Source organism: Nestor notabilis, unplaced genomic scaffold (genome assembly GCF_000696875.1).
Source record: "Nestor notabilis isolate BGI_N333 unplaced genomic scaffold, ASM69687v1 scaffold6552, whole genome shotgun sequence".
NCBI classification, from domain to species: Eukaryota; Metazoa; Chordata; class Aves; order Psittaciformes; family Psittacidae; genus Nestor; species Nestor notabilis.
In genome coordinates, this window is record NW_009917965.1 from 50,677 (window position 1) to 65,625 (window position 14,949).

The window sequence follows — 14,949 nt, forward strand, 5'->3', positions numbered from 1 at the left end:
CCTTTTTCTTTCTCTTCCTCTCCCTGCCCCCCCTCTTTTTCTTTTTTTCTTCTCCCCATGCAGTACAGTCACACTTTTTCCCACAGGTAGGTTTTGTATTCAACAGGTAAGTTGCCAATTTTTAAGTGGCTATGATGAATGTAACCATTCTGTGCCTGGGCAAAAAGGGCACTGTTACTACATTTTGGTGAAGCTCTTTTGGGTCAGTGCACTTTTGCAGTAGACCCATTCTCATCTGTGTATGTGTCTCTAAGATGCGAGGTAAATCTGTGTGTAGCAGAGAAAGAAATGTTCTTCCTTAACATGGTAGGAATGTCAGCTATGTGTCTGGCTATCCTTGTCATGTACTTAATGATCGAGGAGGACACTGTTGATTAATGGAGTGTCAAATCCTCAGTTGGTACTTGTAATTCCAGTAATGCTTAAAATTCTCCAAATTACTGTATGGAACTGTCATTCTGTTACCTAGATACCAGATTTTTTGGTACTGCTTAGTTTTCTTTTCTAGGTAATGAGGTTTTTTTAATGATTCACTGATGCTATGTTTTTATTTAACAGACTATAGAAATTTCAAGGTTTAGTTTATCAATTATATCTGGGTTTCTTTCATACACTTAAGAAAGAGGAGTGTAATATAATACTCCTTTCTTTTTCTATTGTTATAAATGTCCTATATAATATATATGCAGCTAAACTTCCTGCTACTCTAGACTGAGATAATCTTACAAATATCCTATTGATCCTTGGCAAGAGGCACATTTCAAGGTGTGAAATATGCTTATTGATACTGTCAAAGTTGGGATTTTCTGATAATGTCAGTAGTTACTCTTCTTTCTGCAATCCAAGCATAAGCTTTTTATTAAGGTTTCATACATACATATAAAAATGTATGCTGAATAACAAATCTATACTATTTGTTATTCAGAACAGATTTTATTTGATGCAACTTTGATTGGTCCCAAACTAGAATACTGTCAGTGTTTCATCTGAACAGTCAAATAATGTCTTGGGAGAGAGTTGTTTGGGGTTTTTTTTTTTTTTTTTTGTTTGTGGGTTTTTTTTGGGGTGGGTTTTTATTTCCGTATACTGGCACGTGAAGGTATTTGCCAAAAATCTAAATGCACTAAATTGAGGCTGTTGGAGGTGACTTAAATCTCTCTATTTGTCACGTTCTGGATTTGTAAGAAGCTGACTTCCTACTGCAGCAATACATTCACATAATGTTCTTCGATACGCTTCAGGTTCTTTGAGAGGATTGTCTGTTATTTTAGGATTATTGGGGGTGAGAAGATGCTTACAAGAAACATCTTCTACAAGCAATATGATTTCTCACTAGAAAACTTTACTTCCAAATTTCTTCTATATAAGCTTTCAAGAATTTTATGATAGGGTGCTTTCTTTGAGTCTGCTCTTGGAGTAGGCTTCAGGAGGACTGTTTCCATTCAACTTCTGTGTGTCTTGAAACATAGTTTCTGTTTAAACTCTTTCCACTTTGAACACTTGAAGGAAGACATTTATTATACTAGTCTGATATTTCTCTTCTAGAGAGTTGCCTTGAAATGGAGAATAAAGGGGATGAAACTGTGAAGTGGTATTTGTCGTCTTTTGCCCCACCCTATGTTAAAGTAAGTGAATGCTTACATTGGTAGTTTTATACATATCTCTTGGGTGTTTTTCCTTCTCTTTCTGCTGCTCTCTTTTTCTCCTTCCAACCTCTCAAGAAAATTTCCTTCTGCTCGTCTAGTATCATCATCCAGATTGCAGTATGTAATCAAGTATACATAGAAGAGGGGTGTTCCTTTTGGCTCCAGAATGCTAAACTTGCCTTGTTTTGAGACTTGTGCTGCTGTTATTATGCTGTACATGTTATCTGTGTAGGTAATTTAAGTTAGGTCAAGAATATTTGAATTACACTGCTGTTGCTTGTGCAATTTTTGTAGATTTACCATTGTTATTTGTAAATGCTTCCCTATTTTTTTGATAGTCTGAAATGCTGTGATGGTCACTTTCATTTTATCCTAGAATTATTATGGTCTGTTGTCATGAAATGATGAAAAACAGTTATGTAGCAGTCTTAGCTGTAGCCCAGAAGATGACTGTGCCATGTTCCAGCCAGTGCACCACCTTATAACTACTGACATCCAGTTTAGGTGACTGCATAGATATTGTAGCAGTTTTAGTCATTTGTCTTTAGGAAGTTAGTATTATTTGTTCACCTGAAAGCAGCTTGATTGGGTGTATTTTCTTCAGTTCTGTGCAATGGTGGTGGGTGTATTGTGTGGTTTGGGGTTTTTTTTTGTGTTGTGTTCTTGTTTTCTTTCCCATCTGAATCTGACTCATAACTTTATTTGCAGGATGTGGATGGAACTGGTTGTGTTTATAGAGTTACTTACTCCGCTTTCAGATGTTCCCGTGTTTCTGGTATTCTTGAAGCTCATGGAGCAGAGAAGGTACAATGATATGTATGAAATGTGTATATCTCAGTTGTAAAAATGGGCTCTTAAGTGAGAAGTTCTCTGAAATAACAGTTGAAATTTCAAGCTGGTTGTATTTTATCAAATTATGATAAAACATTGGCCTTCCACAGTTGGGTTCTAGGGTCTGTCGGGTAGTCAGTATTTACTTACCATAGCTGTTAGTGTCAGCTGAGTAGATTCTAGGGATTTATGCAATCTGTAGTTTGACTTCAATGTGCTGTTTTGGTTTCTTTTTTATTTTTATTTTTTTTTTTGAGAGAAATTATTCTATAACAGAAAATTGTTTCTAAATGTTTTATAAGAATCCACTAAATCACAAGTAACACTGGGTTCTTATGAAACTGGTGTGAGAACTGGTTTCCCTTCTTTTGAAGCAGTCTTGTCATGCTTGTTTAAGAACAGATACCTGTTCCTAAAGCTGATTTCATTTGACTGACAATTTTGTCTCCTGGCCAGTAGAGGGTTTCATAAGCACAATTATCACGCACATCCGAGGACATACTGAATAGGTTTCTATGGGGCTTTTGTCCCTCACCTTCTTCCTTAATGCTACTTCAATGCTGTTCATATTCATGAACACTTTTTAAATCATTATGGGTTATTGACATTCCTTAACTGCATTATTTCTATGATGATTCTATGATGCAATTATTAATCTATTTGCATGATACAAAAAAAAATTACTCCTGTCCAGTTTCATAATTATTTCATAACATTGAAACCCATTATTTGAATTTAAACAATTGTCTTTGCCTTAGCAACCCTAGTTCAGGCCTATTTGTATAACATTTACATTATTGGCATGTCAGGCTGTGGGCTGGAGCTGATAAGGTACGGTGCTGTTATGATTTGCTGGTTTTTTTTTTGCAGTGGGTATGATGGTATTTGGCTAATTAGGTACAGCTGTAGTGATCTATCCTAACCTGCTGCTCCCCTTCTCTTTCTTCGCCCAACCTCAACTCTGAACACAATGCAAGTTTAGTCTTCATTTTACCTGTTACAGCACTATACAGAGACAGGCCTTTGTTACACAGGCGACCTCCAAGGATAATCAAATGCATAGCCTGCAAGTTGGTTTAAATTTCAGGCCTTTTACTATCTGTAGCAGTGTGCTTACAGACTTGGAGCTGAAGGAGTACAGTTGTTCACGCTTTAGCTGAGAGATTAAGGTATTGCTGTCTTTCAGCTGCATGTATTTCCCCTCCTGGTTGTCTTCTACCCCAGTTTGCTAATGAAATAATTGTGCAAGCACTTGCTGACTTTTCTTGATGCAGATTAGCTGAACTCAAATTGTGTTCGAAATTGCTTGCACAACCTGTTTCATCAGACCTTTTTCTCTTGTGACCGAAAAAGGACGGGCTGTATTGTTTTCTGCAAGGTCACCTGTGTGTGGAATGTATGATTTGTAGTGTGTGAATTTTGTGCTGATTTAACTGTAACTTTGTGTAGGTAAAATTTTGAGGATGTGTAGATTATTATAATAAGCTCCTGCAAATTTGTTCTCTTGTTGTAGGTTGCTGTCATCTTTTTACCTAGAGATAAAGGGGATTACTCCCAGTTCTGGGACCTTGAGTGTCACCCAGTTGAAAAACCTGGTTGGAAACACAAATTAAGATTTCAGCTTTCTGGAGCAGTAAGTATATAAATACTATAAATGTTGTCCTAAACACAAATTTTTATAACATCTTAACTTTACTATACAGTATTCTTTATCATATGTGCTGGTGCATTCTGGAAAAAAAACCAAAACCCAAACTCTGCTGATATTTTTGTTGGACTATTCTGTACTGGTTTCTTATGTTACAAAAATACCTTTTTCATCTTGCTTGAGTGATAGTGAATTATCTTTTGCCATTTAAGGTGTAAAATTGTATTTTGCTCAAAGAAAGTAGAGACAAACTTGCTTTCTGTGGGAATTGGTTTTGTAGATGCAGATTTGTTTGTATCAGACCCTAAGTGGAATGGTTTTATTTTTGTAAATAACTAACAAAGTAATTGACTGTTGCTTTAATTTGTAACTTAATGCAATATTGGAAATTTCAAATATCCATATTGGAGAAATGGATGTGTCTGATAGAATCTGTTTGAGTATTTTATGGGAGTAACAATTTCCATCCAGGTGGATTTTGAGAATTCTATGTGGGCATGATCAGACTCGAGCTCAGCTTTGCTCACCCATTGTTCCTCAGCTTTAACTTTATGGTGAGACTTGGAAGGAGGGGTTTGGGAGTGAGAACTGGTTTTCTGTGTGCTCTCTCTTTACCTTGCTTTTAATCCCTACCTCCATACAGGAGTCTACATAGGACAGAGAATCTGTAATAGTAATCTATTAGAAAGAATGAACTCTAATGATCAGCTAAATGAGTTCACTATAGAATCAACTAGGTTGCAAAAGACCTTCAAGATCATTAAGTCCAACCTTTACCCCAGGACTGCCAAGTTCGTCGCTAAACCATGTCACTAAGGGCCTCATCTGTGCATTTTTTTAACACTTCCAGGGATAGTGATTCCACCACTTCCCCAGGAAGCCTGTTCCAATGCCTGATCACCCTTTCATTGAAGAAACTCTTCCTAATATTAGGTCTAAGCCTCCCCTGGTGCAGCTTGAGGCCATTACCTCTTATCCTATCACTTGTTACTTGGGAGAAGAGACCAACAACCTTGTCTCTTCATCCTCCTTTCAGGTAGTTGTAGAGAATGACAAGGTCCCCCCTGAGTCGCCTTTTCTCCAGACTAAACAACCCCAGTTCCCTCAGCTGTTCCTCTTAAGACTTGTGCTCTAGACCCTTCACCAGCTTTGACGCCCTTCTCTGGACCCCCTCCCGTAACTTAATTCCAGCTCTGTGAAGAGCTTTCTACATTCAGTATTGCGTGATCACTATATATGCGCCAGAGACCTTGACTTGATTTTTTAAGAAGCCCAGAAGAGATTTGAGACCTTTCTTTAGAGTACCAAGCCTGTTTCAGTAGTAGGAACCTTACTCACCCTTCTTGCTGGGTTACCTTACCTTTTATTTTGTAGGGTCCTTGTTCTTCCCAGTGCTTAATTGTGTTGAAAAGGGGACTTGCTAAAAGTGTATGTTTTTAATAACTTCTAATTTTGTCATGAAGAATGAGACCTGTATGATATTTGGTTTGGGAGGATATTTTTATTCAGCTTTCATCTAATTCTTTGAACATAATTTTCCTTAAAATGAGGAAAACGTCTTTGTCATTTGTCTGTTTAAAGCTAGTTGAAATTGAGAGAAGATTAATTCTTTATCAGAAATCTAGAGTTTTGAATAATTTTCTTCTTAAAACACGACTGTCAGAGTTGTGTAAATCTTTGAGCAGCACAACTTGATATTAGTGTTTTTGAATGTGCCAGATTTGTTCCTCTCGATTTTTTTTTTTTTTTTAATTTTTTTTATTTTTTTTTAAGCTGTTACAATTAGATCTTTTCAGCATCTCTTTGTGTATATGGGAAAGATGTTGTAGAAAGTACTTGAAATGTGCCATGATCATTTTGAAGAAGAGTTTAAAGGGAAATACTTCCTTTCTCGACTAAATAAGGAACTACACAGCTGCTTGGAAGAGGGGACAACACAGAACTTAAGTTGTTGCGGTTTTTAATTCAGATCCACTTTTGGTCAAGAAGGCAAATCAGTTCCAATCTATTACATCCTAAGGATCAAACTACGACTTTGAAAAGGACTTGGATCCTGCTGGGTTTGCTGAGGCAGAGGGCTATGGCTCTGGTTAATGTGACTCTTGATAGAATGAAGTGGGAAAACTGACTGTCATTCAGAGTGACAGAGTGGTATTTATTTATAGCACCACTTCAAAAGAAATGAAAAATTTAGAATAACTCAGGAAAGATCTAAAAGAACAAGGTGATGTTAGGAAAATCAGTGGCACTTACTACTTTTGTTATTCCCTGAAAAGCTAACTAACTGTGACTTTGATTATGCTTTGCATGTATTTGCAGTTCCCACCACTGGAAACTGTAGTCAGGAGCTCAGAAGATCATGTCTCCAAAAACGATACCAAAAATAACTAAAGTAGGGATTCTACATACGCGTGCTTTGCAACCTCAACCTCTCAATACTGGCCATTCGAACTTAGTTTTCTCTTTTCCTGTGAAACAATTTCTATGATCATTGTGCTATGAATGGGTATTGCCACTGTGCACTGAAGTCTTGGATTGGTATTTCAGTGTAATTATTGGTTCCTTCTGAGTGAAATAGGAAACTAGCAAGCACTTGCTGGAAGGCTGAGGTGGCACCTAATTTCAGATTGCTCCATTAGCATGTAGAAAGTTGAGGACTTCATGAAGAACCTCTGGTATTGTTTGAAGATACTACAAATGTTAAGTGCATACCATTTTCTAATGTACATGGTTTATGCACTTCAGCTGTTTAACTATGTAACTTTTTAATGTAGCATTTTGCAGCAAACTGAGCTGAATTTCTTAGAACATATTGCTAACTCAGAGTCCTAGTTTTATTATTATTATTAGCAGTACAAAGCTTCATCTTCTTTGGGTATACCAGAAGTGAGAGGAGGAAAAATCTTTAAACTCTGAGCAAAGTAATTCCAATTTTAAAGCTAAACATATTTCTATGCTCCTGAGGTGGCTTTGGAATAATAGCTCTCAGTTATAACTACTTGGACAATGTTAACATACTGCTTTTATTTGAAATGGAAGAAGTCAGTATGGGCTATGGTAAAGCATGTAGTATTTCAGGATGCCCTTATAAAGACTGCGGGAGCTTCTGATGATTTTCCATCTCCTCACTCTCATACAGTAAACTTGCCATATTGATGAATTAGAATTATAACACTGAGGCATGATACCCATCATGTTTCACTACATGGAAAATTAAAAGCTCTTGAAACAAGACACACTTACAAATCCTTTCTTGTCCTTATGTACTGGGTTGTACTGTGGTTCATTGGTTATTTGCAACTGAAAAATATTCTGATGCATTAAGGTTTGGGGTTTTTTTTGGCTGCTGCTATTTCTGACAGACTGATTAGCAGCTCTTTCACTAGAAGAAATTAATGTCTAAAAGACAAGTTTGTCATAGCAGCTCTATTGAAGATGAATCTATTTTTTTAATCTTCCCTGCGTAAGGGAATCAACTGCTTGTCTAAAAACGTCAGCACCGTTTCAAAGATTGAGATAATGTTGTACAACCATAAGTGTAGGAGGTTCTTTTGGTTCTTTAGCTTTGTTCAGGATGTTGTGGCCCAGGGGGCTCCAAGCAGCACCAGGCTAGATTTGTTAATGATACACAATTTGAAATGGATCTTTGACGAAGTATTCCCTTGGGGTGATCTGATCTCATTGTGTTAGAGTACACAGAATGGGCATCCTGATGATGGTAAATATTTTGGCCTAATTTCTGAATGTAACAATTGCCATTTAATGCATTACCAGATTCTGTCTCTCTGGAGAGATCTTTGTTTGAGAAGGAGGTATTGTTCATAATACAAAATTATTACAAAGCTTTTTTGCTGTTGTGAGAATCCAAACTATAATTATGACTTAGGCCTTCCTTAGGCCTTCCTTCTCTATGAGCAGCTGTTTAGCCAACTTTGTTCTTGAGGCATATGGGCAGAATATCTGCAAAAGAATTGGGTTTTTTGTTTTGGCTTTTGGTGAAATCTTCATTGCTAGCAGCCTTCTCAAGATTCCACCTGTGCTGCTGGTTTGTTGTGAACTGGCTTGTAACAAAATATTCATAAGCCACAGAAGCCTGTTAAAGTATTCCTCCTAAATCACTGCTTCTGTCTCAGTGATCCAGACTCTACTCTTACTGGAAGATTATACTTTAAATAAATTAAAGTCTTGGACTAGGTAAGAGAAATGACTTAAACGCTTGAATACTTAAATATGTTTGAATGCAAAGTTTGAAGTCTTCTCTATTTTTGCCAATAGGGTACTAGAACAGAAAACGAAACTTCAATTGTGAAAGCTTCTGCAAGTGCCTTCACAAAAACTGAGCTTTCAGTTACACCAGAAAAGGTCTACTCTGAAACACCTACAATTAAAATAGGGTATGTATGGACAGAACTTGAAATGAGAGAGTCTGCAACTGGGTAAAAGGGGGAAAGGAGGAGTGGGAATCCAGCCCCACAATGAAAACCTTTTTTGCCATTGGGACAAGGAATGTGGTGGAACAGGCTGCGCGAAGAGGCTGTGCAGTCTCTGTCCTTGAAGGTTTTTGGGATCTGACTGGATAAAGCCCTGAGCAGCCTGTTCTGACCTCACAGCTGACGCTGGTTGGAGCAAGAGGATGAAATAGAGACCTCCTGAGTCTCTTTTGAACTGAATTATCCTATGATTCCACATTAAAGAGTAAACAGCTGCAAAAACCCCACTTGCCAAGCCTCTTAATGGCTTTGTGTTGTTCAGCCTTCCATGCTTTTTCTTTTCAATTGGATTTCTAAGTTGCCTAACCTTGATTTGCTGTTGTAAATGAACTGGTATCAGCAGTCAAATCTTGAGTATATTTTTTGTATACTCCTCAGTTGGAGATTCCACAGAGCTGTAAATTCACTTCTGAGAAGACCACTGTAATTGCATGTCTTAACCTTGCTGTTCTTCAGTCTTAATTTAATTTCTGTTTCTTTTACTATGGGATGATGTGAACATGGCAGGGAAGGAAAATGTTCTGGTTAAATGTAGCATCTCTGAGAAGAGTTTAGTTCTCTAGAAAAGGATATGGGGGAAAAGTTCAAACTGTGAACATGTGTCTAAGTAAATCTACTTACCTTTATGCCACAGTGATGCTTTCATTATTGTTTCTGACTAAAATGTGTTGTCTGTAACTTGTGAGAGAGTTGATGCCATCAGGATCTTTCAGTGCTTCCTTATTTAGTCTCAGAAAATACACCTGTTGTCTTGAAATATGCAATCAATATATCCAGACCATATAAGTAGGAAATGTTGATGTCTCAAATCTCTTTTTCAAATCAGACAAAATGAGATAATTCGAGGGGTGTATGCACCAGAAGACCTCTATATTTTTCCTCTAACTAGAGTTGGGGAATCACGCACAATAAAAGTCAACTTGCGGAATAATTCTTTTACAACACATGTGGTAAGTTTGACAGACTTTATTATAAATAGATTTTCATAAGCCCTTCCAACAGTTCACCTGCACTGCTTTACTTACTCTTGACAGATTGCAGTAGTACAAGTCTTAGTTTGTTAATTTCAAAAGTTAGTATTATATTTGAAGAATTTTGTTCTCCTGTAATTTTTCCTTTTCTTTTGTCTCACTGAATAACTAAGTGTGTTTGTAACATATTTTCAACTGAAAAGAATATATTATAGTTTGCATAGATTTGTTAACTTGATTTATTTTATTTTTAACTTAAAATATTGAGATGTGAATTATTACTACATAGAAATGTGCGCATGCTTCAAGTTTAAACTCTTGCCCTGTGTAAAGCTGTATTTGTAAGTGATCTGCTTTATCTTAAGCATGTCATAAATTGAATATGATAGGCTTAGATATAGTGCACTTTCAAGCATTTTGTATTAAATTGCAGCTGAAATTTGTAAGTCCCAGAGAGCCTTTCTACATCAAGCACTCAAAATACTCTCTAAGGTGAGTAATGCATATGCTAACATTCTCTCCTAACAAAAATTAAACAAGAAATTCAGTAAGATAAATATCTTCTCTATACGTACAGTGCTGAAATGTAGATATAAGCACCTAACATCATTCTGGCTGCCTAGTTAAAGTTTTTTTTTTTTAGTTAAAGGGTTTTTTCTTTCTTTTTCTTTTTTTTCCTTTTTTTGCTTAGCTGTACTCTATAATCTTGGTTTGAAGCAGAATGAGCCCACACAGTTATTTCTGCATCTGCCAATTTCTTCCCTGCAAATTGTTTCTAACAGTGCTGCTGCTTTTAATGCTAAGCCTAATGCTTCATTTAACCATTTGGCATGCTGTGCGCAATCAAGTCATTCCTTCCATTTATACTTTCTGCACAACAGACCAAGCAAATTGCCTTCATCATGCTTCTAATTTGACAAACCTGCAGAGCTGCATCAAAGATTCTCAGCAAATACAAGGTTTGAGCGGCCAGTGGAATTGCCTGGTCACACCAAGTATTTCAGCATATTACCTGCATAAAAGGAATTTTCAAGTTGGTGATGACAATCCCTCAAAATAAATCTAGTCATCTTTGGAGTTCATTACAACAAGTATTTGACAGCCTATTAGTCATCTCTTCAAGAAGTATAGCATCACACATGCTTCTCTGTAACAGTGGGATTGTCAGGAGGACAGAAATGCAACCATTTCATTAGAAGTCATATATATATAGCATACATTCTCAGAGTTTAAGCAGGTCCCCATTTTAAAGACATGGAAGCAAATGGTATATAGAACAGAAATTATGAACAAAAACATAAATGGAACTAGATACTCTCGCTCCTAATCTAGTTTTGTATCTGCCAACAATACTTAGCATTTATAATAGAAACTCTGTGGTGGTGTTAGCCACAGGTATCCAAGATATTCTTAAGGCAACTTTCCAGTGCAAAGTGTTATAAACCACTTAGACATGGGTTCCGGTGTTTTTATTTAACTGACATCTTTTTACTCAATATGTCATATCGGATGGCACAGAAGGGCTTTTTATGGAGGCAGTGACCGAGATTAAATTTATTCAAATAAAGATGACTAGCTAGACCTGTCTGAGGCTGTACAGCTGCACACAAAGGACAGGATAACTTGACTGTTCCCGGAAAAGAAGATGAGTAACTTCACTGGAAAACACTTAGATATTTAAAAAAAATTCTTGAGGAATGCTGTAAAAGCTATTTGTTATATTTTCTGTGAGAGATGATAAACTATTGCTTTTATCAAAAGTAGGCTTAACAAGTTTAACATTCAGTCTACCGTTTCTAAAGGTTATCAGCTGAATATATTGCACCTTCTAATAATATTCTACAACCTTTTCTTCTAGTAACTTCGGCAGCTTTTTCTTCAGCTGTAAATATTGGCCTTTCCTAGCTTTTTAAAAAACATTCACCTGAAGTCAGCTTAGCTTTCTGAAGCCCATTTGAGAGCATAAAGCACAGAATAATTACTTGACTTGGATAGATGCTTTTAAAAAAGTGTTACAAGCCATTCTTTAAATGGCTTTTATTTGAGAACAGCATCAAGGAAGATGTCAGGAGAGCCAGTGTTAACAGCTTCTTTCTGAACTAGGTTAACCAGACATCTTACAAATAAAGGCATAAAAACAAAGTACCACCTACCTTTTTGGACCAAAAAAGTGTCATGGTCTGTTGCATACTCTTCACTTTGTGTACCAAATTTGAAAGCAATTCCAATTTTAAATCTGGATAATATAATTTCAAATTTCTATTTAATACTAAGTGTCTGACCTTCAGAAGCTGATATAGAAGCTTACCAGTTCTTTAATTGGTTATGTCATTACAAGTATTCATACGTAGCACTGCTGGTTACTGTGGCTTAGATGCTGCTTACTCATACTGTTCCTTTTAAACTTGCCTATTTTTGCTACTGTGTTTAGAGGCCTACAGTATCAGTATGTCTATGAAGTAGGCTTCAGGCATACCTGACTTCTCAGAAATGCTACTTGAAACTGATGCAGCAACCTGTGAAGGCCATATAATATTCATAGACTAACTGAGTTGCAGGCGTAGTGAAAAGTTTGAAGTAAAACTTTCTGTTGAGAGAAAATACCTTCAGGGGAATTCTGCTTGTCCTGATACTATTCTTCTTGACTAGTTTCCGGCTACTGGGCTTGAGAAAAAGCCTCCAGAAATGCTTAATTTCTGAGAACATTTATGCTATGTAGTAACCCAAAGAGCTGTAGTAGCTGGAGTCAGAACTTTCCCATTTGACATATGTAGGGCCAATATTATGATTTGCAAATGCAGAAGGTTAAGTGCACAGGCTGATTATCGTAGGGTGGGTTAGTGTAGAGAAAGGAAATATGAAAAGATAGGGAAAAAATAAAGAAAATTAGCACACTCCAGAGGATGTTGGTTAATACTAAATAGTGTTAAGGGGAGAAAACTGAAGCTACAATAAAAGAAAACAAAGCTGTCTTTTCTTGCCTTGTCTTACGAAGTGATGCTGTTAATTTTTCCTTATTCCAGTATGTGCCTGTTACTGTTTCCTATATGTTAGTGCTGGATATTTCTGTTGGATGTCATGGAATCCAATATGCCTCCACTTGGCGTTTACAGCTTGTTGCTTGTGTAGCTTTATATCTTTAAAACATTTGCTTTAGGCTTTTGACGATAAAGAGACACCCTTTAAGTTTGATATGTTTTTATGCAATCTGAATAGAAGAGGAAATATATAACCTAAAAAGGTGTAATGTAAAATCTTTACAACACTGTTTGAGGATGGGTATATTGACTTGCAACGATTCTACAAAGTATTTCTTAATGTGAATGCAATTAGAAGTAATTGAAATTATTTTACTAGCTTCAAATTGGTGGAATTTCAAACAGAATTGGAAATTTTGGTGTACTTGTCATGTGACTTCTAAAGGGAAGTAATGTAGTAACTTAGCTCTAAATATAGTGTATTCACTGTCAATATTATTGAAAAGAGGCAGACCGAACTTACCTAGGTAAACTAGCAGCAATAAAGTATTGCAGTACTTTCTATAATCGAGAGGAAAGAATGACCTTTACAGGCAAAGTCCATCAGAAGAATAAAGGATAATCAGATCTATAAAAATAAACTTGATGATCCAATGCACATACAGTGTACTATTTTGGTGAAAATCAAAGCTAGACAAGAATTTCTCTATCTGGTAGGATTTACTTGTTTATTAACAGAGAATATGCACATAATTTCCTTTTTACAGATCCCATCATTACATCAATGTGCCCGTCCAGTTCAAGCCAAAGGCAGAAGGAAAGTTTGAAGGTGTCTTCGTTGTGCTGACAACCAAATATGGCTCAGTTAATATACGGCTATGTGGTAAAGCTATTGCAAAAACTAGAACAGTTTTCTAACTTTATAATAATTTAGAACAGGCTTTTAACTGTTTGTAATCATCTAGAACAGTTAATGCCATTTAAAATATTCAAAGATTTGCTACTACATTTCCATATTAATGTCCTACTTGTTTTGCCCTGTGATGCTGCTTTGATGGAAAGTCTTCTGTAAGGTAAATTTACGGTGCTTGTTTTCATAGTAAAAACACTGAGAAATAACATTGTATGTTTTAAAGTTATCATGTTCTAATTTATGTTTCCGCACTTTTGTTGAAAAGGGAAGTTTTCTATTTTTGCAATTATTAGGAGTAGCTGGATACTGATATATTTCATTTTAAGCATTGTAAATACAGAAATAAAATCTATCTGTTAACAGTTGATTCTACCTCATTTCTGTCTTTGGTTAGAGAATTCCTTGCTGTAGCTGAGGGATGAAGCTGCCTACTCTTAGGCAATGCTAATTGGAGGAGGCGGGGGAAGCTTTGGGGAGCAGAAGGGATTGTAGTACAGAAGCTGATTTTTTGATATCATGTCTCCGTCTGGTAAATTTGGGACCAGATCGAAGATCTGTCAGCCCGAACTTTTCACACAGTTCAGTGGCAGGTGTATGAGCATTGTTTTAACTCTAACAATGTGAAAGCAATGTAAATTAAACATGAGCAATACTGCATTCAGCCCTCCAGAACGATTCGTCTAACCCAGTATTCTGTCTCTAGGTGTGGTGAAAAGATGTTGCTTTGAGACATGACATAAGCTTGGCTGCTGCCTTTGGTTCACTTCTCTTGCATTTTCTCAGCATCTGCAGCCATTGGATTAGGGATGGGAGGTAGACTCCCACCTATACCTTTTTTTTGCATGTATGGACCTGTTTGTGAATATATCTGTTCACTTTTCTGACCCCTTCGACATCTTGTTTGCACAACCTAACATGGAAAAGCTCTTGAAGTTCACTGTCTACCCTTTTAACAAAAGTTTTTGGGGGTTCTTTTTGGTGTGCTGAACTTGCTTCTTTCTAATGTTGTTGAGTAGTCTCCAGATCCTATATTGTAAGATTCAATGAATAACAGTTCCACAATCAGCTTACCCATTGTTACCATGTCCTTTGTACCCTTTGGTTCTGCCTGCTGTTTTATTTCTGTAGCATAGAGCTATATGTCTGAAGTTGCCTTAAGCTAGCAATGTAGCTTTTTGACAGCATAGTTCTGTCATAGCATATGTACATTATTCCTTTCTTCAGGTTGGTAGAACTGTGAGTGAAATTCCTTTCAATGTGAGATTGTTTAAATGCATTTTCAAACAATTGACATTTTGAAAAAAAATGGGAGGAAAAACCTCAAGTACCCAGTGCATTGCCTGTGATACATGCCACCAATATTATATTAAAGTGTACTAAGCTGCTGTTTCTTCATAAAACGGTGTTTCTCAGCAGTCTGGAAACCGGGAAGGGAAGACTTACTGAAAGAAATTAACCTAAACATCAGAAGG

General features: G+C 36.6%; 1 protein-coding gene across 1 annotated transcript in view; it reads left to right on the plus strand.

Moving 5' to 3' along the window:
- The window catches only part of CEP192 (centrosomal protein 192kDa), a 63,735-nt gene extending 50,253 nt beyond the window's left edge, over positions 1-13,482 (plus strand). The window contains exons 37-43 of the mRNA XM_010009489.1: positions 1,546-1,625; positions 2,355-2,450; positions 3,991-4,110; positions 8,401-8,519; positions 9,442-9,565; positions 10,020-10,078; positions 13,332-13,482. Of these exons, the coding sequence (XP_010007791.1) occupies positions 1,546-1,625; positions 2,355-2,450; positions 3,991-4,110; positions 8,401-8,519; positions 9,442-9,565; positions 10,020-10,078; positions 13,332-13,482 (749 nt within the window). The remainder of the gene's footprint in view (positions 1-1,545; positions 1,626-2,354; positions 2,451-3,990; positions 4,111-8,400; positions 8,520-9,441; positions 9,566-10,019; positions 10,079-13,331) is intronic.
- Positions 13,483-14,949: the final 1,467 nt, after the last annotated feature.